General features: G+C 37.9%; 1 protein-coding gene across 3 annotated transcripts in view; it reads left to right on the top strand.

The window, feature by feature from the left end:
• Nucleotides 1–24674, top strand: part of MAP2K5 (mitogen-activated protein kinase kinase 5) — a 140769-nt gene that overhangs the window by 12857 nt on the left and 103238 nt on the right. For 2 of the 3 annotated variants that reach the window (XM_075159716.1, XM_075159715.1), the window contains exons 4-8: nt 4781–4850; nt 8482–8522; nt 9264–9331; nt 12061–12109; nt 17152–17216. In XM_075159716.1, the coding sequence (XP_075015817.1) occupies nt 4781–4850; nt 8482–8522; nt 9264–9331; nt 12061–12109; nt 17152–17216 (293 nt within the window). Of the gene's footprint in view, nt 1–4780; nt 4851–8481; nt 8523–9263; nt 9332–12060; nt 12110–14211; nt 14350–17151; nt 17217–24674 lie in introns of those variants that run through there. The other variant, XM_075159717.1, reaches the window with a different exon arrangement.

The raw sequence follows: 24674 nt of genomic DNA, 5'->3' as shown, positions 1-24674 counted from the left end.
TTTCTGTTTGTGTATTTTTGCTTGTATCAAGATGTTAATGTAAGCTGCAGTGTTCACAGTACAATATTCCTGTATTAAGTTCACAGTATAATATTCCTGTATTAAGTGTAGGTGTTTAAAAACTGTATCACATGAGATATGGACATGCTTGACTTTTTAAAAAAAAAAAGACTTGTACACTTACTGATCATATCATAAACATTAAGAATAATGCATCTTAATGACTTTTGCATTAGGTATAGTGCAGGCTAAATGGACTATCAATTTCTTGTATTTTTTATGCAGTACTTAAAGTAACGGCTCATTAAAAATGAACCCCTGGGCTCTAAAAATTTTTCAAAATCTACTTTCATCTGGAGACTGTTTCACTCTTCCTAACAGAAGAGTTTCATTGTAGCTGCAGGCTCAATATTCATAGAGGATTTAAAGATGTATTTTCTGTTTTTTCATATGATATATATATGTGTGTCTGTGTGTGCCTTTATATACACAGATGTGTGTAAAATCTCTATCTAGATACCTATAAATATAAAATCTGTCTACAGAAATAAAGTGAAACAAAATACTTTGAATATAGCTTCAGCATATCTTTCATGTTGCAGATGTAAGTGAAAAAAATCATTTAACATTTCCTTTCAAATGAAATTGATAAGCAAGGAAATAACAAACGGGTATTTTCTCTCTAAGCCAGATGGACTGCTAGTTCCTTAGAAGGTGCACTTCTCGCTATGTTAATGGCCTTAACTTGGAACATATCAGAAACAAGCCCTGTTTAGTACCGTTCGTAGGTGGTTTTGGTGGGACTTGGTTCAGTTTAGTCCTCCTCATCAGTTCCCTGTTGCAGAGGAAGCAGAGCAGGGATGTGCTTGGATCACCTACAGCTTGCCTGAGTCTCTGCTTGACGGATCCCTCTTGGGCGCATATTCTCTAGTGTTTGGCAAAACAATGCAGTTTCGTTGTTGTGAACTTAGCACGTAAATACATCAAACCATCGATGTTTCCTATGAAGGGGGCTCATGTTTTCTAGGCTCCAGGAGGGCTTTCCTCAGGAAATTCTGATCCTTTTGATATCTGCAGAGGTTGTACTATTTCTTGCCTTGCGAAGGCTGGGGTGGACATTCATTGACTGGAGATCTGGGAGCAGACCCTGGTTCAGAGAGACTTTAGTCATTGCCTGTGACTGAATTCTGGGGTGAGAGAAGTGCAGGTTCCAGATGCTGGTGATTGAGCTCTCTGAAACTCAAGGGGTTTCTTAAATAAGCCCCTCTCATGTGCAGTTTTCTTTCCAGAGGAGGTGAAACCATGGTATTACAAATGGATATTGAAGAGTGTAAGACAGTTGTGTGAAAGAAAGGAAGAAAAATCTTGCTGCAGTCAAGGGGGTTTTGTGCTTGTTTGAGCGTTTTTTTTTATTTTGTTTCATACAACTAGATCATTGGTGATGCTTCCCCTCTGGAATTCCTGTGTTTCTCGATTTTCCTTATAAAATGTCTGCCATTTTTGCTGTTAAACTGGAAAACTTGAATTTTCCTGGCACAGTCTTAAGATTAATCGTGCCTTTGTAAGGTCATCTTTTTGCTATGCTTCCAAGCTTACTGTTAAAGTTTCAGTACATTAGAGTTATGATTGCTCAACTCTCTGCTTTCCCTTAAAAATTATGGGATGTCTGTAAATGACTTCTTTCCGCTTCAGCAGCTTTTCTTCTCTGAAAATTTTCCCTTCAGTTTTAAACTAGTTTTCTGTTTGAGTGTTGCATAGATGGTTTAACTTTCTAGCATCCTATAGGTGTCATTTTGGGATATGTTTATAAGAAAACAAATGTTCTTAGCCTATAAGAAAAGGAATGAATCTACTATAATCTTGAAGAATATACCAGGGAAGAAAAATATTCTCTCTCTCTCTCTTGGTTCTGTTTGTTTGTTTTTTTTTTTTTAAAAGTATTTTGAGGCCTGCAACAAATATTTGGAGTATTGAACAGCTGCTGACATATTTTTAGGAATTTTGACATGGTGCAGTTTGCCTCCAGTTCTGGTAGTATTCTCCGAAATGAAAGTGAAGGGTTTTCTTTCAGTTTAAGAACAAAAAAATAATTCTCTGAGAATACAAATCTCTTCCGTGCAGGTGTGACACTATAATTGGGGAAGATGTTTTGAACCATGCACAACCTCTTATCTTCAGGTTCCTTGGTTTCTGAACTTGACAGTAAGTTATTTCAGGCATTTCTGGAATTATTTTAGAGTATGCAGAAATACTCTGTATTATGCCTGTGCAAATATTGTGGAATGGTAAATAAAATTATTTTTCTGTTGTGCATTGCGGTTAATTAAAGACAGACATTGAGTATCAGTGGAGTTGCACTTTAGCTGTTGTCTTGTATCAGTATAAAAAGGCAGTAATTTTTTTGACAGCCACTGATTGGAAAGTTGCTTGCAGCTTTCTGAAAGCAAGGGGTACATGCTCTGGATCAATAACTGGCAAATTTTCCATTAAAAAGAATACCTGAACAATGTTCCAAATAGCCACTGGCATCTTAATTTTCCATGGAAACCTCAAATGCTCGTGTGGAGGACAAGTCATTTTCAGACAATTTTTCCAGACTACTTGTTAACAGTTATTGCTGTCCCAAAAGGTTGACAGCTTACATGATTGATATTTCATTTACTTGTCATCATTGTTTGAGTAATGGAGAGGGCCATGTTTTTTTCTCTCTCTCCCCCTCTATTTTTTTTTTTATAGGAAACAGTCTCATGTATGTTTATTTTCATTTATTATTCTAGGGAGTATGTTTATACTGTGTGTATATATGTCTTCAGGTCATAGAATGCCACTAGTAAAATGGTAATAAAAAAGTTTGTTTTTCTTAAGCAATTTTGGCCCCCAGTGGAGCAGGAGATTCTTTCACAACTCCATAACTATTAGGTACTGGTGACACGTTTTTATGAAGGGATATGGGGACATGGGGGAGGATTTGGCATGTTATTCATGACCCCTCCGATACAAAATAAGTCCATGGGGTAGTCCTGACTCCTGAAAAACCTTTTGATCATTTCAAAAGAGTGGGCTTTTGTAGTGAATAGCTTTGCTCTGTATAAGCATCTGTCACGCCGTTATTTAAGATGTGGATTTACATGTTTGTGCACTAATACGAATGAGATGCCCCGCTCAAAAATCTTGTGGTGAGATTTTAGTGAGGGAAATGCTTTTAGCAGCAGGCATCGTACTAGATGTACACACAGGAGGTGGGGCTGGACCGATCCTTAAACCCTCAGCAATTTTTTTCATAACAGTTTTTTCACAAAAAGGAAATTTCTTCCTGTTTCTTGACATGAATGTGAAAAACAGAAGCACTGAAAAAATGTCTGCACATAAATTGACTTTGGTGTCCATCTAACATTTGCTTACTATAGTTCACATGTTTAATCCCATTGTAAGAGGAAAGAAAAATGTTTTGTAACATTAGGTAGTTAATAAACTTTTCTCTTTTTTAAGTTGCATAAGTAAAAAATGCTTGTGTTATGGGAAACCATTGGTGTGAGTGAAATACATGTGTTTGATTCCATAGAGACTTGGAATTTTTTTTTTCTTGTTGACATCCATTCTTGCCAGTTTGAGTAATAGTATCACAAAACACGGGTAACAGTGACATGCTGAAGTCTTAGACCACACTCGGCTGGTGAGAATTAGCATGAAAGTCAGTGGAGCTACACTGATTTATGCCATGAAGATCTGGCCAACAGCCAGCCTGTTTGCTTCAAAGGTGTTCGGCGATAGCAAAAGAAACGTGCTTTGTGATGTGCTTTCAATATTTAACACATTGTGATGAGAGATATGTGGGTTATAGACAGTAAACTCGTAGCGAGGTCTGTCTCCTGCCCCAGGATTGTCTGGTCGTAATGTTAAATGTCCTGTCCGGTGAGCGTTCACCCCTCCTCAGGAGTGAGGGTCAATTGTGAAAGCTAATAAAGATTTTGACTTATTTAATCCAAGTGTTTATTTCTTCATTTAATGCCACTCTTCATCCTCATGCCACTCATCAGGCTTCCTCATACTACATCAGATATTTTCTGTCTTCCCGGGTCTTGACGTTCTCAGATACTTTTGCATCCCTTTTTGTCCATTCTTAGCCTTTCTTTAGCAATAAACTTCCCCCCGCAGATCACTCCTAGCAGTCCCTGCAGAGCCCAAGGTCTCAGGATGTCTGCAGTGGCTTTCTAGTAACGCTGTTTTGCATACCCTACTGTGCATTAAATTTGTACGCTGAGGGAGCGCACGACAACGCCGCTTGTGTGGGATGTGGCTCCCACTGCCCTGACTGTGCTTCATCATTGCAAATTCTTGGATAGTTTCCAGATTCTTTTCTCCCTTGGAGTTTTCCGAATTGCACGGTTTTTGACTATATTTACAGCGTTTCTTTGTTTCCACATTTGACTGGTTTTCCTGGCTTCTCCAGGTGTGGCAACTGCTGTGTTTGCTGTAAATGTTTCATTTGCTCACTCTTCTGAAGCATTCCCAGGTTTCAGGTGGGCCTGAAGCTTGCTTAGCTGAGCCAGTAACAGATCCCTGTGCTGGAGTCGGTGCTGTGCTGGGCATCGCAGCCCCTTGCTTACGGTCCTCCGTGCCACTTTATTGTGTGAACATTGCAAACAGTAAGAAAGCATTCTAAAGGCTGATATGTACTATGGCAATTTAAAAAAAAAATACGTTGAATTAAACAATCTGTAAGTGCTCTTACTACTATTCATACATTACTGAGTAATCTCTTTCTTTAATCTCTTTGCAGTATTACTCCACAGTAATGGAACAGCAAGTAAATGGACAGTTAATAGAGCCTCTGCAGATATATCCAAGAGGTAATGCTTAACAAATTCTAATCAACAATGATGATATCAGTAAACTGTTTCATCAACAGTTATGTTTTCGGGAGGTTTAAATGCACATAACATGATGTTTACCTCTTAATTTGTATAGAAGAATTCATTATTGTGGGGAGTGTAGTGAAAACTACATTTATTGCATATAAAATAGCTAATTTACTGGAGTAAATTAGACTAACAAGATTCAGTTTGCATAGTACATATTTATGTACATTTAAAAAACTCATTGGTGATGGTTCTGCATGTATTCAAACCAAAGCAGATGAATAACTTAAGTTTTGGATACTTACGAAAATTGGGTTTTGTTAAGATCTTTTAATATCATTAATCAGTCTAATGGACTTGGGGAATGTGACTGTCATTGTTCATTTTCAAAATGGGAACATGTCTGTCACAGAAGCTCTATGCGTGACATATTTTATTTGAGATTTGGGCACTAAGTGGTATCAAAATGATCACTAGTACTTGAATAGTTCTCCTGAATAGGGAAGGATGTAATCAGTTATGTGGGCTGAGGCAATTAAAAAATAGGTCATCTACATCCTGAACAAAAATCCGCAGGCAGCTAGTTAGGTTTTTGGGAGTGCCCCGTTCTCTCTGAACTCCAGTAGTGGTTAAAAAAAGACTAATACATTACATAATCCCGCTGATTCATTCAGATGCTCTCACTATCCAGTCTTTGAATCTCTGATTCTTAATTGATGAAACAGATAAGGTTTAAATTCTCCAAGTAAATCTCCCAGCAATAAATTAATTGAAATAATTAAAAATTAAACTCTTCTCACTTAACTGATATTATACAAATAATCATACTATGAGTTTCCCAATTAAACATTCTAGACTTCCATTACTTACAACTCTCTGAAGTTTGAATTGGGCAATTAACCAACACATGCTTCTCAAACACATGCTAATAAGGTCTCAAAAGGAGGCTGGATTTCCTGGTAGTTTAGTACGCTCCTATGGAAAAGAGATTTGAATTCAAGGGGAATACGGAGATTTTTTTTTTTTTTAATGGCTCAGACTAGCAGAATCTGATGGAGAGGAGGGACTCCCACATGTTCGAGCTGTAGGACTCCAGAGCAGTCAGCAGTCGAGATGCGTTCTCGTGAGACGAGTGCAAGGACAGCAATGAAGGGGGAAGCTGCGTTCTGCCCCCTTGCCTCTTCCCAGGCTGAGATGCGAGGGTCTCAGCCTTTCTCCTGAACCTCTTTCTATAGAAGGCCATTTAATTACTGACATACACTCTGTCTAAAAATGCTGACCACCACTTGCAAGAAATAAAGTGCCAGGCTTTCAGGTGGCTTGGAGAAACTGATGTACTGGCTGATCCTAATAGGTGAGAAACCCTTCTTGGAAATAAAAAGCAATTAGGTATGTTTCCCCTTAAGCAAACAGTTTGAGGAGGTGCTTAGTGCTGGCATGCCTGAGTGTTTAAGAGGACATTTTGAGTTATAAAGAGTCTTTTAGACTAAGTCTCCTTTTGGGTCATTCCTGAAGAACCAGCCAAGTAGATTCCTGCTCCTGCTGCTTTATCCTTTTTCTATTTCCTTTACATCCAAGGATAATCTTCTTTGACTGTACAGATTGAGAATTCATCTCCATGCTGCTGAGGATATGATCCCCATGTATTATCTCCACATTTTCACCATTGGCTCAACTACGCACGTGTCTGCTGGGTATTCCCTTGTAGGTGGCTCGCCCCTTACTCTGAATTGCTTCAGAGCTGAGTTGCTGTTTCATCTTTCCAAATCACCTTCTTAAAACATCTGTTCTTTCTAGGTTAGAGCTTTAAAGCTACCCTGCGCTCCCTTCATACCCAGACTGCCTCTAAGTTCTGCTGCTGCTTTTCTGCAATGTCAAACAAAATGCACTTTCCTGCATTTTTTTTCTGTCTTCTGGCATTTAAAGTTCTAGTTCTGCCTTTCTAATGAACATCCCAAATTTTGTTAGCGCAAGCGCTTTTCTTTCATGCCCTTTTGGCCGTGTCTCTCTACATGCTGCAGTTTAAAGCCCCATCAGTAACATGCAGCTTTTCTGTCTTTAAGGTTCTCCCTTTTTAAGAGCTTCCTTTGCAAGCCCAATCTTCCTTTGAGTCCTTTTCCCTTTCTGCCTCTCTTACTTCTCAGGAAGCCTCCCAGTTGCTGTTTCCAGTCAGCTTCCGAAAACTCGTGTCTTCCATAAAGTCTGCCATGGATATGTAAATGTCCATGTGCCATCCTGTGTTACCTTGGCTGTGCTGTATTCCTTTGATAATTTAAAGGTCTTTAAGGGGAAAAAATGGTATTTTGTCTATTTTTAAAAAAAATGCATTGTTGCTGTCTAGGTAGTAAGAGCCAGAGTTCTTTTTTTATACTGAAAATAAACCTCTGTATGCATATACACAAACAAGAAAGTGTGTGCATACACACACACACACGTATATATATCCTGTCTATGTTATATACATCTGTGGAATGCAAGGTGAATATACCATTCAAATATATATAATAAAAAATATTATTCTTTTAATATCTTGTTCAAAATGTTGATTTTAATCTATTGGAAAAAATATGATATGCTTATATGTATTTTAGAATAGTTTATTGTTTTCTGTGTTGTTTTTTTGTTTTTAATGCCCACAGTATCATAATATTTTTCTTCTTTAAGATGCACATTCTAATGTCATTTAAAGGCACGTGGCCTGGCCCTAACTGATGTGTTTAATAACTATCATCTGTGTCCTTCTGACTAATAAATAGTTCTGTTTCCTGCTGTCAAAAATTGAAGTGAAATGCATGTGCATCAGAGAAAGAGAAAAATCAAATTCATCCCTCCTCAGACAATCAATCAAAAGTGACAGGCCCTTTAACATACAATTTGTAGGGCACTGTAGTTTTAAAATGGGAACTGTCTGTAACATGTAGCTAGAAGCCTTTGTGGCTTTAACATTTGACAAAAGCACATCCACCGAATGGAAGAACAAGGCAATATATAGTTTGAGAGACTTTAGGAAAATACTTTCTCTTCAAGCAGCATGTCCCTCTGTAAACCTAGACATCATAATACGATGCCACATTTGTACAGCTGTGTCCAAAATGTGGCATTTTGTATTGCATTTATCCAGTATTTGGTTTCTTGAGACTCACCGCGGTGGCCCCTGACATGTTTTTTCCACATTTAAAACAAACTGTCTGCATTTGACAAAATGACTAATTCATGATGTGTGGCAGCTGATTCCTTTAAAATACATCTTGCAAATATTTCTGTTAAATGCCAGAAAAAATACAGCATGTGAAATATAGTGACATAAGATATTGATTTTAATTTGAATTACAAAAAGAATCTGATAATTTAAGCCAATGGTTCTCTTGATTTTGATGTGTTTTAAGCAGAAATTAGAATTTATATTACATGGTGTCAGAAAGCTCTTAGCATTTATAAATGCTCACTCCTGCAAGTTAAAAATCCTGGTTCATAATTCCCACTCTGGGTCTTGTGAGGCACTTTTCAATCATTTCTCTCTGCTAATTTTGGTGTCACCCTCATTTCTTTTTAAAAGATTCATTTTGAGCAAATTTGTAAATGGCCCTGATGTGTTCTACAATTTAGTCAATTACTGTTTCAGCCTGCAAGCCTCCTGGGAAACGGAACATACATGGCCTGAAGGTACGAATTTCAATAATTGTTTCAGTAAAGTTAGATGGATTTGTAATGCTGTGTTCCACTTATTGAAATGTCAAATAAAACTGCACTTTCTTGAGGTCTGACAAGCAGATTTTTTTTTTTTAATTTTTTTTTTTTTGTGAGGGTGGGAGAAGGATTCATCTGCTGGGTGTTGGCTGCGATATCTATATATACAGTTTTATTAAAAATGGAATTGCCTTTCTTTTTGTTTTTAACCTCTGTTAATAAGGTTCCTAAATTTTAATATTGAGTTTATCAACTAATGGCTGCTACTACTTCAAAGAGTTTAAAAAACCCCACCATATTCATTTGATTTCAGTAATTTATCTAAGTGTGGAAGGCACTGCAATGAAATTCTTTTAGGTTGCTTGATTTATTCAGGTATGCTTATTGCTTCTGTAATCATACCCTTTTTGAAATGCAGAAGACTACGATTATATTAAATGATTGTTTAGTTTTTAAAATGAGAATAAATGGTGGACATATCATCTCTTCTTTTGTATTATTTAACTAAGCGTTTAAGATGTAAAGATAGTATATTGTAGACCGTGAATTATATAGCCTGCTAACCTACATACAGGCAAGACCTCAACCATTGGCATGCCTAGCAACAAGCTAATTAACCTTCATAGTGAAATGAGAAATTCATGGCAAATTACAGGTTAATTAGAATAGTGTCCTCTGAACACAAACGACTGATAAAGATTCTTTCCCTGCCTGCAGGTAAATACGCGAGCAGGGTCTGCTAATAATAGCAGTTCGGCAGTCTCGGATTCCCTTCCAAGCAATAGGTAAGAGTCAAGAACGGGAGCATATGTTTTGTTTTGTTTTCTTTTCTTTTATTAAAACAAAATGGAACCTTGTGTGCGGTAGTTACCAACGATAAGCTTGATGTTGAATAACTTTTTCAATATGACTACTGGGCACACAGGAGTGAAGTGGGGAAGAGGAAATTACCTTGATTCATGGATCTTGTTAGACTTGTGCTGCTGGTTCTTCAGGAGAATTATTTTCTGCCAAAAGAAATAAGTCTTTGCTGGGTATTTCAGATGGCTTTGTCCTTTATAAAGCATTGAAAAACTGTTTATGGGTGAGCTAATTTGTTTTAGTTGATCTAATAATTACTGTCTATGGCAAGGTCTGCATGTTCAGGTCTTCGTTGCTTATCTCATTCCAGGATTCTTTAATTTTAAAATTTTATACTCAATTCAGTAGGTTTATTATTGTGGGGTTAAGATTTTTGAAAAATCTGAACAGCTTAGGTGCCCTGTTTCATACAGTTTCAGCAAAGTTTTGGAGGCCATCTCCCTCATCTTTCTTTTTAGATTCCAGTCCTAATTTCAAAACCCATATTAAGATCTTAAAATGAAAGAGAACTCTTTCTCTTTTTTCCTAGAGATCTGCTTTTAAATACTGGAGCATAAACTCCCTTTTATTACATGAACTGTTACAGGAAGGTGTTGTACTCAATACTGATGTTAAAACAAACAAAACCCCACAAAAAACCTTGTGTATTCTTAAAAGGAAATAAGAAAAGTCTGGCTCCATCCTCTTCATATAAGAGCATATTTGAAACACGGGAATAGAAATCTCTGGAGGTCCCTTTCAGCCTAAATTATTCTATTATTCTAATAAGCATATAATATTACGTTTATCCATGCATCAGCATGCTGCTCCCTTTTCTCTCCGAGAGCATTTTGGAAAAAAAAAAAAAATTGACACAGACGGACATGATCAAAGGCACAATCATATCGCATTAAGCATGTTCCGTCAGTGAAGTGCCGATAACCCGTGCTGGCAGACACCGCAAAGTGCTGCGGTGGTGGGACTGTCCCACAAACCTTGTCTTTGCGTGGTGGGAGGGATGTGACGTGGTTACCCGTTGACGAGGAGGATGCCACCCCACTGGGCGGCAGCAGTGCTGGAGTTGTGCTACAGTGGGTGGCCCCATTCAAGTACCACCAAAACCAGTTCTGACGCTCCCTTTAGTGGCTTTGCTAATTGTAGAGATAAAAAAAGAAAGCCAATACCCTGTGTCAATCTCCTCTGGCAAAGTTTGCCCCCATCCCTTGGGGAAGATTTGCTGTGTATTGCAATGGTGAAGATCCTATCCAAGACTCTTTAAAGAAAATAAATCTGAATGTCTTTATGCACTGCAGTCCTCCTCCCAATCTATCATACCACTGAACTAAATAAAGCTGCTTTCTGTCGCTGTTGTGCTTTGGCTTTCAGTACTTCCTGTACTTTGAGCTTGTTCTTAAAGTGCATTGAAAATGAGGCTTCTAGAAGATTCTTGTCACCTTATTTGGTGGTTAATTGCCATTCCTTTTCCGAAACCTTCTGCACTATGAGTTTTGTTTTTGAAGTAATTGAAAGTCTCTCTTTGTTTCATGTTCACAAATTGTTAGTCATGAAAGATGACAAGATCAACTTATGTTTCCTTGGAAAACTTAATTTTTCTTTAAAGTAGTCGTGGGAACAAGAGGCCTATTAAAGAACAAAGCCACCAAATATGAAATCTGTGTTTTCACTGTTCTTGTTAATAATGATCTGTGATCAAGACACGTGCACATGCCTTTCAAGAATATATTATTTTGTACTTTTTTTTTTAACTTCAGCAGTAAGAGCAGAATGTCTCTTTGAGATTAAGTTTTGCAGACATACTTCTACCCAGGCAGTTTGTTGTGTTGAACGTACAAGGAACAGAGTTTGTCAGGAAAGGAGGTGAAGCAGTGTTTTGTGAGTGGGTGGAAGTAGTTTGAAGCCGTTAATAGTTTTACCTGCAAAACACACCAAGCTGATAGTTGTGAGTTTTTAAAGTTCTCTAACTAGAAAAAAATTACATGGGTCATTTTGCCTAATGTAAGACTACTGACCCAGGAGTAGTTTCTCCTGAAAAAGCACAGGGACTGCAGCAGCAGGTTGACCCGGAATGGATGGCAATCTTCCTCACCCCCCTCAATTTAGGCATGTCCCCGAGATGCCTAAATCAGGAGTTGTGTTCTCCTGCTCACCATGCTCCAGTCTGCGGTCAGTTGAGGTAGTGAGGCATCATCGATGGCACACCCTTCTGCTGCAGATTTATAGAAATTATTCAGGGATAATGCCTTAAGGGGTTTTAAAACAAGATAAGGCACCTGAAAACTAGACATAAACCTTATTTTCCTGTTGTTTTTTGAAACACCTGGTGTGCGAGGGTATCTTTTTTTCTTTTTCTTTTCTGAACTGACAAATAATAGATTGTATCTCAAAGGGTAGTATAGTCAGGTATCTAAAAAAGCTAGTTTGTAAAGGTGAAAAATATATTGATTTTCTTAAATGTTCATTGCTTCTCCATTTCTGCTGTCTGCAGTTTGAGGAGTAGCTATACTGAACATCAGTCAGCATTGCTAAAGTGAAATCTATTCAGAATATGTAACCATGAACTTAACCTGATGGCTTGTTGTTTCTTATGGTTTCACTTCGTTTTATAGAGTGAAATGGCACAGTTGTTAAAAATAATTGCCTCTTATTTTTTCAGCTTAAAGAAGTCTTCTGCAGAGCTGAAGAAGATACTTGCAAATGGCCAGGTAGGTGCACTGAATCGAGTCTTGGCTACATGCACATCTCGTTACTGCCCAATACCGGAGTGATTGGCATACCACAAATAGGTGGAGAGATGCTTACTGCTCATTTAGTTGTAATGTGTTCTTTTAATACAGAACTGGAGGGACCATGAAAACCTTCATGGTATGAATGAGTTATGTGTCCTGATTTACTTTGATTGGCATAGCAATTTGCTTCCCATTTCTCAAAATGTGCTAATCAGATTTAGCTCCAGATAGATTGAAGTACCTCACACATGTTGCGCTGCTGCCACAATTTCAGGGAAGAAAGTTAATCAATTTTGAATAACTAAGTCAACTGCTCGGTTAGAATGACCTTTGTATTTTTGTAGGGCAGTAGATACTTCAATATTTAGCAGATTCTTGCAAGGAACTGCTCTGTAATATTTGGAATCACCTTATGTTGTAGCTTCTTAAAAAAAAAACCAAAACAAACTACAACAAAAAAAACCCCAAAGTTGTAGAAAACTGTCTTGTTACTTTCTCTTCCTGCTCCAAGCATTCAGATTCTGGCACCCAGAAGTGAAAGGTTTAATGTAGAAATTGATGGAAAAGTGGATGTCCTGGACAAACGGAGCGAGCATTTCTTACCCATTTTGAGCTGAACGTATGGGCAGGCTTGCAGTAGCGTAATGACATTAAATATACACCGTTAAATTAAACTACCTTAAAAGAATCCCAGATTCTTCAGAAGCAACATAAATATGTTTTAATGTTTGTCATAGTGAAAGCCCTTTGATAGCCTTGGAGGCAGGCACCTGTCCATTGCGATCAAGCTTGCCTATTAGGCTCTATTGACTGAGACATCTGTGTCACTGCAAATAAAAGACTCTTATTGATTTTCTTAACTGCTGCTCACTTCCCCTCCATGTTTCGAAGGCTGAAATCTTAATTATCTCAGATGCGTATTCAGTGCCTTCACACAATGACCTCTCCAAGCCTCATTGGCATTTCATGAATCAAGTAGTTGTAGTTGAGCGTGTCAAGAAGATAAAGGCAGGTCTTCATGCTTGTCCTTCAGTATCACCTGTAACATTGTGGTCTAATAGATGAGGGTGCCCCTCGAAAATGTGAGTCGAACAGGCCATATTGCAGCCTTGCCTATTTGGCACTGAATCCTTTGAATACAGCTTGGAAATGTGTTTTTAAGCTTGTCAGCGTTCCTTACGTGCAGACATAGTTTAATAGTCACAGAGTCCTACCAGGTAGATTTGTTAATGTTTCAAAATGGTAGCTAAACAACATATTTCTCTGGATAACTTAAAATTATGTAAGTACCACCAGCATGCTTCTGAACTTTGAAAATGAAGTTGATAATTACTCCAATATTAGGAATTATTTTTTTTAAGTAGAATTACTGAACATGAGTAAAAGCCATCTTTTTGTGATTGAGTCCATAAGCTGTATTTGGCATTTCATTTGTTCTAAGTAATAGAAATTACTATTTTGTGTGCCCTGCAATAGATTGTTACAGATTTCTTTCCTGCGAGGTAGAATTTTAGAAAGATACAAAGGAACCAAAACTCTTACTATGATATTAAAAATGTTACTTAAACCCATTAAAAAAAAAAGAAAATAAAAAATAAGTTTTAATATTACCTTTTAGTCACACTGCTCTGATGGGAGTTACGCTGCTTTCTGTCGAGAGAAAATGCTTTTTGTTATGCTGCATTGTGTTCTGCAAAATTTCGTCACAGATCCATAACTGGAAATAGGTTTCTAGTTGTAACTTTAGCTTTTCCTCCTTTTGGAGGATTAAGTCACACTTATCATTACTTAAATATGGGTTGGGTTATTATTTTTTATTATTTTTGGCAGTTTATGCTTTCAAGCATTCATAATGATATTCCTCTAGTAGTTTCCATTTAGGTTTAATAAGGAATTCATATTAATCATTAAAAGAAGGGGACATGATTCTTCAAGATAATCAAATATTGACAGGTTAGAAATAGCTTTCTGCCTAGGTTCATTGATATAGGTGATGTGATATAAATATTTATTTCTTTTCTGTCACTCAGAGTAAATGCCACCAATTGATTCAGCATTGATATAGTGTCAACAGTTCATAAGAAACATTTGACTGGCTTGTGTTTTCCGATTAGTCTCTGCTCTATAAAGTGGGATTTACTAAATCTCTTCAATTGTCTGCTCATAGAGTGTGACTGCTTTCTGAAACCATTATTGCTTCGATTCGTAAAGCAAAGGTATGGCTATAGGACTTTGGCTCTGTCAGGCCTCTACATATAAAATAAGGATTAATTGAGCATTTTGTTTTTAATGATTTACAAGAGATAGACACTGATTTCTTTCAAAAACAGCAGGTATAAGCAAGGGATGTTTTGTTTGCTGATCCGTAATTGAAGTCTGTTTTGCTCTTTCATTAATTCGGTTAATATTGGCATCCAATCAAACTTGGTTTTGCAGGTTTAATATTCCAGTCCATACTGTCGAGTTCATTGTTATTATGTTATCATTTTATGATTGAGAATCCAGTTTTCCCAGTAAAATAAATAAATCACCTATGTTTTTGGCATCTTTATTTGAGCCAGTAAATCACACTTTATCTCTCTATCGGTTGCTGGCAGATCCTTGCTCCACCCCAGTCTTCCTATTTCACCCTGGGTTTCTGGTTGCTCTTTGTGCCTAGAGACAAGAAATGGTGCTGGGCTGGCAGCGGGTGCGAGTGGTGCAGCATCACAGTACGGCACTGCTCCTGTCGCTGGCTTTTAGGGAATGGTCTGAAGAAAATACTCCCCTTTTACCAAAAAGCAGGAGAAAAGAGAATGCGCTTTATGTCTCTGGTTCTGCTCAATTTGTTGCTTATAACTTGTATAACTACAAAAAAATTCTTCTTTTTTCCCCCCAAGAAGATACAAGTATGTTCATAGCTTTGTGGATTCATTTGATTTCTCTTAAGAGTTTTGTTTATAAGAACATTGCTGGGAATATAGGAGAGAGATGTTTGTTGTTACCTCAAAGACTGGAGAATTAGAGTTCTCCAGCTTAGGAGAGCAGAACTCCTTAAACACAATATGTGCTTTAAATTAACGAGTACTGCAGTCTGAGAGAAATTATGTTTAGAGCAAGGGATCCAGTATAGATTCATTACATATTTTAAAACCCATTCATGAAGTATTGTTCCTTATGAGGTGTCTTTTTCCCCCCTCTTTATTTGCATTTTCTGACTGATGCAATAAGCAAGATAGTTTTCAGTAATAAAATAAATTTTCATTTTCCACATAAACCTTGATACTTGAATGGGCCATTTCATACCTTCTTAAGATAAGGTTTAACTACAAATAGGTAATAATGCAGAGTCAACTTCTGCTTTGAGGTATTTCAAATTTTCTCGGAGATTTTGAACTCACTGGAAGAAATGCATAGAGGAAAAGTATTTCCTGTGAGACACAAGCATGCTTTTTATTCAGGTAGTGAAAGGAAAGAACACAAATTTTGGAGTTCATAATTTCTGTCCTTAAAACATTGAAATTACTTTAATTCAATTAAATATTCCATTTTCTGTTGGTAAGACATGCCGAATATTGACTCTTCAGGGCATTTAAGCTTGTTACCATCACTTACTTGTTCCAGTTGAAGCCAGGGGCAAAGTTCCTCTTCACCGACATCATATGAAAGAGGATGCTTAAACATGGCTTAGTAACTGAAGGGCACATGTCCCCACTGAATTTTAAAAGCCATTTCAGAAGTTGGATAAATACAGATAGTTAGCTTATGGCGAGGTCTGTGTGGCTCTCACCATGGTGCTCGTGGTAGTTGAAACAGCTAATTTGAAGCTATCTCAGATGTGCTTAAGTGATCCCTAATCGCATCAGTGATAGCAGACCAGACATATCATTAGGGGTTTTTTGATGCCTTTTAACACACAAAAATGACAGAAAGTCTTTAAGCAGCCATGCCAACTCGTGTAAAATGTTTAACTTGATATCCCATCAAATATAAATAGTTAATAGAAACAAGTTAATGATTTGGTAACAAATTCCTAGGAAAATCTCTCTTAAAAATGGGATTTGCCCAGACATTTATTGCTTGCAATGATCAGACAATGGAGGAAATCTTTTTGGAATAGCAAATGCGAAATGCGTGCAGCCCAGAATTTATTCTCATTAAAATATTTAATTTCAATTATGCATGTGCATTCCAAAAATGTCTGTAGTGATTTTTTTAATTTTTAATAAGTGGTTTAGCTGGAAGACCAGTATAACTGTATTTGTACAGGAGAAGGTTGAACTGTAGTTTTACATTTGAATTGCTCAGCCAGCAAGGTGTGAGCTTTTATAAAATCCATATCAGAAAGATCCCAAATTCCAGCATTTGCAATGTACAGTGCTTGTTATCAGGCTCCTGCTCAAATATCTGAAGACATCGTCATATGTGGAGAGTTGTCCCAGTAAGTGGAAAGATTGAGGCAAGCAATTAGTTGTATATTTCAAGGAAAATGATTTTTAGTGGATAGTGATTCAAGACTATTTTTTTTCAGAATATTTGCTTTAGTTAAAAGGTATAAAACTGAAGCACTATGAAGGAATCCTACTGACAAAACTGTCACTCAATTAGTGTCAATTATGCTGATTCCAGAATAAATCATAAACTTTTCTAGCCATACTTAAGATGACAGTTTTCTGTTGGATTGTTTCCATTCACCTCCAACTTTGGCTTTGGTTATGTGCTATTCTGGAGACCCTTTTCCTATCAGTATCTGTGACCTGACCCTCTTGAGCTATATTATATCATTCCATTTTGACACCTTTTATCAAACTTTAATGAAATGACCCAGGCAAACAAATTGTCATTAAACTTTCCATCACTTTGTCCCTTGGTATCGTCTTTTATAAATTGGACAGCAAATGTTGTATTGATCTTCTCGTTCTTGCAGCTGAACTTGAAATGACCCAGACTGCTTGTTGTTTATGGCCTAGAGTTGCTTTTCCTTGACATTTCCATCCACAGCATGACATCTCTTTTGTTTTTCTTTCTTTCTTGTGGAGATGAATGAACAAGACATACGGTATCGAGACATCCTCGGTCATGGCAATGGAGGCACAGTCTACAAGTGAGTGTTGAATTTCCCTTAAAATTTTTGAAAATAAAATTTAACAGCGCTCTTTTTTGTTTTTCCCCTTCATATTTGTAGTGAGATATAGGTGGGCCACTGCTGCTATGCAGAAAAGATTATAAAAGAAATTCTTAATATAAACTTTTTAAGAATTCTCTTTACATATTTACAAGGTATCTGCTTTTGGGTGCCGTGAGGGCTGGTGCATTTTTATTATCTTTTTAATACTTAGCTTTGAATCCCTCCTGGGTAACAAGTTAATGGTTCACAAGTGGAACTGGAAATGTCCTGAAGCATAATGAATTGCCTTCAGTATTTGCAATGCCGTTATTCTTGCTGGCTCACCACGCCCTTTGCTAGCCCAGTACTGAGAATGACACCAGTGGGATGTGATGACACCATTGCTCTGCCTTTCTCTAGCAATTCAAAATTAGTAAATACCCCTTTCACCGTTGCAGTGATTTCCCTCCCTTACGAGCAGCTTCCCACACAGGCTGATGAATATATTAAATGATAAACTCCCCCAAATTTTGGTAGTGAAGCTTATACCCTGCAGCCAGTATTAATTTTAATATTGTAAAGATTATAATAGCACAGATATAGTTTTCTCGACAGGAAAGTCTTTCTCATGCATAGTGCAAAGTTTAAACTACATAATGTAATATCTGGTACTTAATAGTCTGCAGTGGTGTATGAAAAATATTCCACTAGGAATTAAGAAATCCATACTTTGTAAGAAAGCCCTGAGGGAGTAATAAAGGTTTCCTCCAGAGAGCTATTTACCATATACAGTAACCCAGCATCCCATTATGATTTTGTTTATACCTTTAGACATTTTAACTTCGATATTAACAATTTTTTTAAAATGTTTTAAAAGCTACGGTGCATTTAGTTTAGTTTCTAATTGGCTGCCAACATTGCAAAACGACTAGCTTCAGTCTCCTTGCAGAAGGTTTAATGAAAATGGGCTTCCAAAACCTTAAAGGGACAAACCTAGTCTTTGAACGGACTCTTCAGAAATCAGGTTAGCCTCGTAGATGGAATGTAGTTCAGAAATCTCATTGACGTTCTCTTGTAGGAAGATATTCCTAGACCAAGAAACTTGCAGAAGCAGTGTTCTTTTCTTACTTTATAATAAGAAAGATTTGAGAAGAGAGAGTGTTGAACTTTACAGCTCAGTCAGTGACTCCTTGGTGTTTTCTGATTTAGAGAAAGCTGCTTCCCTTCCCTGTGTACTGATGGAGGCTCCGGGAATGGATGGAGGTGGGAGAAGCATCGCAAAGGCGGGCCACGTGCTCCGATCCCGGTGGAAGGCACTTGAGGCACAGTTAGGGAAAAGGGATATCCCACAAAGTGAGGGAACCCCCATGTGTCATACCCAATTTGGGGTCATTTTCTTTAGAGAAGTAGCTGAAATAAGGAGCTAGCAATGCAAAATCACGAGCTGCCTAAGAATGGCCATACCAGGTCGTACCAAAAGTCTCTCTCCTTCATCCTGTGTCTTATAGTAGCCGGTGGCCAAAGTCTAAAGAATGTAAACCAAGGCAAGTGAATGTGTGCTTTGCTAATCTTGTTGCACTGAGGATCTGGTAAACTTAATGTGTTTGTCAACTTGCGTCTGCCCTGCTCACAAGGAACAGCTCTATTCCACATCTGCTGTGTGTGCATGGTCCGTACCATGAGACGGTGCTTTTAGATGCAGAAGGCGGTACAAAAATGTCTTATTCTTCTACAATATTGCCACGTGCATAGTATGTATTTCACATTTCATAAAATTCATATGGGAGATTTGGATAAAATGCTATCTAAAGCCAAACTTGCACCTTTTGACTTCTTTTTGTATTTCTGAGGGTACTATAGTTATGTGCCTGCTTTTTGTTTAATATTTTTACAAAAATGTTTTTCTCTTGTGAAGACTGCTGCTTTAGTAAGAGTCTGCAGGAATGATGAAGGAACAGAGATGTGAACACTCAAGGCACAGAGGATAATAGCACAGGAGGGAATGCATAACACTTCTGGCACTTCTTCTATGTTGATTTGCTGCATTGTGTGAGCTGATGGTGTGATCTGCTTCGTTAAGTGGTTGATTGTTGCATTTGCCTGCAGTTTGGGAAAGTAAAAAATTTTACCTGTAAAAGCATAAGCCCTTTTCTGTATCAGGGAAATATTTCTACCTTTCTTTTTCCTTTTTATTGCATTTATATTTTAAATTAGCAGTTGCAGTGACTTCACAGTATTTTCTCTAGTGCAAGTGTCATTCTGCACTGCTCCAGGGAATGTTTTCATGTGTGGATGTCTTATACATTCCTGAAGTTTGACTTTCTTTGCAATGCAAACAATAGCAGAATATAAATATGAAATATGGTTTTCTCCCAAAACTGGCTTCTAAGCTATGTGTTCCTCTCAGATCTTCCCGAATTTGCTTCTTGGTGCGTTGGATTGAAGAGTTGAACCAATTCACTCTTTCATCCCTGGAGAGCTGCTGGTTGCTGTTGTTGCAGGGAGTTGACAGTTACCATGCTGTGGTGACGTGCTTTGGACAAAGCACACAGAACTTCCCACCTTGGGACAATCACCCCTTCGTAAAGGGGAGCTGTTCTCCCTCGCCAAAGGAGCATCTGTGCAACACAAGCCAATAAGAAATTGCAAAATGGAACACTTACAGGTAGCTGGATTGCACTAGTCATGGATAGCAGCCTGCATATATTTTATTCCAGTAAATCAATGACCATTTGTCAAATAAAATTAATTGCAAACGTTTGGCTATTTTCCTCTTCCAGCATTCCATGCTGTGGGTTTGTTTCAGAAGAGGCTGTGTGTAGTATTGATCTGAATCTAAAGAATGAGCATGTCTATATAGTATCTTTTTTTCTTTCTTTCTAGCTCTTTATACTAAGTCATATCCATTATGGCAATGATATATTATCAGCATTCAGCAAACAAGATAGCGTGTCGCAGGTCGCTGAGCAAAAATTTTCAGCCTCTCTTTCCACGTGAATTAACTACTATTGAAATAGTTTATTGAGATTGAAGTATTGATCACTTTTCATGCTAACCTTGGCTTAAGGGGGGAGAGAGGAGGTGGTTTTGTTCTCTTTGGAAGACGCTATGTTTAGTTAGAAAATGTATTTCATTTATTTGGGTTCTTTACAGCTGCAACTGTTTTATTGCTTGGAGAAGAGGTATCTTAGCTTTATTTTTATGACAGTATAATTATACTTTAGAAATACACTTGATTACTGTGTGTAGCAAAATTGTTCCAGTATATTGGCTTGGCCAATATTGCTATACAAACAACTTTTCAGTCAATTGAGTCTGGTAAAAAATCAATACTTTATAGCAATATTTCTAGTGAGAACTTGCTGAATCTAAATGTTTTTCCTGTTCTAAAAAGAAGGGATTTTATAGTTGTTTGACTTCCTATTTTTCCCCTACCTTTTGATACACTATTTTCTTAATTAAGGAATGATAACAATTATAGAGTTAGATACGGCAAAAACAGTTAATTATTCTTGCTTTCTGATTGCTTGTATTTTCAAAAATATGTGAGAACATATAAATAATCCCAAATTGTATGTTCAAAAAGTATCTTTGAATATACAAACAATCAGAAAGCAAGAATTCTTCCACTGGTGCCTAGTGAGCAGTGCGAACCCTGTCTTGAGTAAAGATTGTCAAAAGTGATGAAATCTGCTGTAACAAAGACTGAAAGTACCCTAGTGTCTTTATCTTCCATTTGCCGGTTGTTGTAGGTAGTTTACATCATTAACTGGGATTTCCACTTTCCATGTAAGTCCAATCCTATGAATTTTTGGAAACTCTCAGCTGCCATTATTTTGTGAAGATTTGCACCTTTCCTGACAAGAGGGCCCTAAGACTGTTACACTGGTAGATGTACAACCTTCCAGCTCTGCGAAAGACTTTCTAATTTTTTATCAACTATTTTATAAATCTGGTAGGATGGAGAATGTACAGTTCGGACTGATTCACAGCAGAAGAACACATTTATATACTAGTGTATCTATTGTAATTTAAGTACATTTAAAGTATGTACTGCTGTGCTGCATCTTGTGGCTCCATCCTTGGCTACAGAGCTCCGAGAGACTGTTTTGATAAGATCGCTCCTTTTTACTTCAGTGAAAGAAGGTTAACATTTTGGTTTGTAATGTGATGTATATGCTCTGCCAGCCAGTCTCAGGAGTAGATATATTAAATTATTTAGACCTAAATCCTTAGTTGTGTATATTTTGAACCTAAGGATTATGAAGTAGAGGTATTTATCTCTGGCAAATAATTACTCCGTGAAGTCTCTCTCACATGGCATATCTAAAGTGTCACTATTTCCTATTTTTTCTTATTTCATGTTTTCTAGTTTTTGCTTTGCAGTTTTAGCTAATGAGAAGTAAGATGTTCAAGGAACTCTAGGGGATGTTATAGCCTTTTGTGTGCCTGGGATTTTTTTAAAATGTGTGTTCTGTATGGTTTGTAAATCTTTGGATTCTGTTAGAGGAGTCTTCAGCAGCAGCAAGCTGTAACGCTCTGTATACCGAAATAAACATAAAGTCCCAATGATGCCGTAATTAATTTGTGAAGTTACCTAGTGTCTGGGAGAGAGGGAAGAAAAGGGAGAATCGGTTATCATCTTAGCGAAATGCTGTTAAACCAGACTGCTTCCCTTTAAGTTGAGTAATTGGAAGAGAAGTGGCTGTTGATGATGTACCGTCCAGAAGAATTGTATAGCTAGGGAAAATACGGATAAATGTGGAAGCTTAATTTGTTTGAGCAATTTACTTGAGCAATTTTGCTGTTCAGTTGAGTTGTACATTCCAGCATATGCCCGTTTCTTTATTCTCTATCTCAACCAACCTTGGGGTGCCCCATTAGCACATTAAACATAGCGCATGGGAAGACAGCTGGAAAGTTGCTATCTCTTGCAAGACAGCCTGCAAACTGTGCTTTGTGAGTGTATTGCAGATCCTCTAACATTAACAGGGAAAAGCGTTGTCAGTTCTGGAGTGAGGAAGCTGGAGGAGATTTAGCTGTGTTTGAGAGGAAGGGAGGTGGAGGTGATTTAGCTCTGCTGGAATGGTGATGGAATAACCGGAGTTTATCATTGCCTTGAGGAGCTTTGGCTCAGCAAGGTTTGCTCCCTGTTCAGGACACTGGTGCCGTGATGAAGGAGCTCCCTCAAGAGGGTCTCTACAGTCCCAGTTTGTTCTTCAGAGGCGGGAACTATCATGCACCTCAAATGTTGCAGGAAGCCAGTCTAAATCTAAGCAGAGCTGTTGCTTTCCTCTCTTCATTCGTTTCTGTTTTTCTGTATGAATATGCAATACAATAACAATAATTTGCCCCTCTTTAAAACACTTATATTCACAGATTATTTTGGCCCTTTTGCAAAGGAAGCTAGTGTCATCCTCTGCACATGGCAGAGGTTAAATGGAGACAGAGAGGGAAACGATTTTCCCAAGGCAGCAAAGCAGCGACAGAAGCAGGAACCGAGCCCATCTCTGCGGGTTCCCAGCCCGGAGCGCTGCCAGCCGACCCATGCGGCTTCATTTGCGTTGTACTTTCCAGGGGAGGTTCTCACTACATTTATACACGTTGCTTGTCCCAGCCTGGTGCTTGATGCAGCTCTGAAAAAAGGAAGTACAGGCAGGTTCAACGTTTTGTTTGGCATTAAAACGAATCTGTGGCCATGTGAAGTCTGAAAATCACATCTCCCTGCATTCGTGTGTTGCAACTGTGGAGGCGTTTTCCTTTATTTCCTTTCCCAGATTACATTCATTTTCTGTTTCTGTTGTTTTGTTTTGTTTTCAGTCACACTGAAAAGCACTGGAACAACAATAATAGCTGGACTAAGTTAGAAATACCCCACCAAATTTCTGCATATTATCATTGCAGTTTAAACAAGACTGACCAGTGATTGCTGTTCACTTGTTTCTTTTGACCCCGGCTATCACTTGCTTGCCTCATATGAAGATAAAGTACCTCCTTCAAGTCTGACAAAAACCATTCCTTTGCAGAATGGTAGCTGCAGTGAAAGTAAATAAATGAATGGACAGCAATCACAGCCTAGTTGATGAAACTGTTCAATTAAAGCACAGGCATTTACATGGTGTAATTTCCCTAAATTGCCAATGAGCCCCTTTAGACACAACCAGTGTTCAAATTGATTTCAGCATTGATTTTGGCTGAAGCTGATAAATTTCTGCTTGTTAGTTAAAGTAATTTTGCAGAAGACTTTGTACTGCAGTACTGAAGTGTTCATTTAGCTGATGGTTAAAAGAGGAGTTATTTACAGAGGGTTCTACTGTTGTTCTGAGATGGGACAATTCCCCGGTCATCTTTTTACTTTTAATTTTTAAGCTTCAGTATACAATCAATAGGTTATTGAAACTGATTAAAATGTATCCAGCCAGCTGCCTATGGCTGTTTAATTAGAAACTGGATGATTCTTAAATTAAAGTTGTTTTGTTTGTGTTGTATGCCCATAGCTTGGAAGATTAAGTGAATAGTAATCCTGAAAATTTGAGTTTGTTCTTGTTACCAATGAGTGAGGTGGTGCGTGAGCATAGTGCAGCTTTCTTTGCAGCTTGCCCAATGTGGGCGATATCATCTGTTTCTTGGTTACAAATAACGCTCCGTGTAGTAGAGAACTGGTGGAATTTGCCACAGCCAAGCTATGCCAAGCTTTAGGCATTGACTGTTCCCTAACATAGAATATTTTTTTAAATAATGCTTTTGCTCCCAGAAGTGAATGTGAGATGATAAGGGGCAGAAGAACATGTGTTTATGTAGGAATCATTTTTTGCCATCATGCTGCCAGTGTTGTGTTTCAGACTCTCTCCTTAATCTCTGTTTGATGTCTGTGAAGAACAATGGATGTGACAACACCGGCGAGGCTGACGTTGATTTTTCCGTTGCTTTTCACCCCAGATTCTTTGAAAACGCTCACTCAAAATGGAAAAATAACTGCTCAGATATCCACTGATCATCACAAGGATTAGCCAGCCATACCCAGCTCCGATGGATAACCACCTTCCCTGTACATCACAACTGTTTTATTGACGATAGCAGGGAGCGGTACAAAAGGAGCAATGCCAAAATTGTTTCTAGCATGTTGCTCATCACGATGGTATCTCAGTGCAATGCAGTAGTGGTTGAGCAGTGTAACTAACTCATAGTGTTTATGCTCTCAACCTGCTTCTGGGGAAGAGCAAGCTTTCTACTTGAAACTGAACCACGATTAGAAGGAAACTCTCTTTCAGCTATTGCAGTGAATACCTAGAAAACTTTTGCTTCTTGGCACAGTTCTCTTTTCTACTACTGGCCATTACTAAATTACTGAACAGCCCTGTTTTTCCTTAATAGTTGTTATGCTGTGAGCGTCCTGAACGCATCTCTCCTGAACAAATGGTTTGATAATGCAGAAAATCCAGCTTTAGGTCTCCT

The sequence above is a fragment of the Calonectris borealis genome, chromosome 11 (genome assembly GCF_964195595.1).
Source record: "Calonectris borealis chromosome 11, bCalBor7.hap1.2, whole genome shotgun sequence".
NCBI lineage: Eukaryota > Metazoa > Chordata > Aves > Procellariiformes > Procellariidae > Calonectris > Calonectris borealis.
The sequence above is the reverse complement of the archived record's forward strand: the minus strand, read 5'-3'. Positions and strand labels throughout refer to the sequence as shown.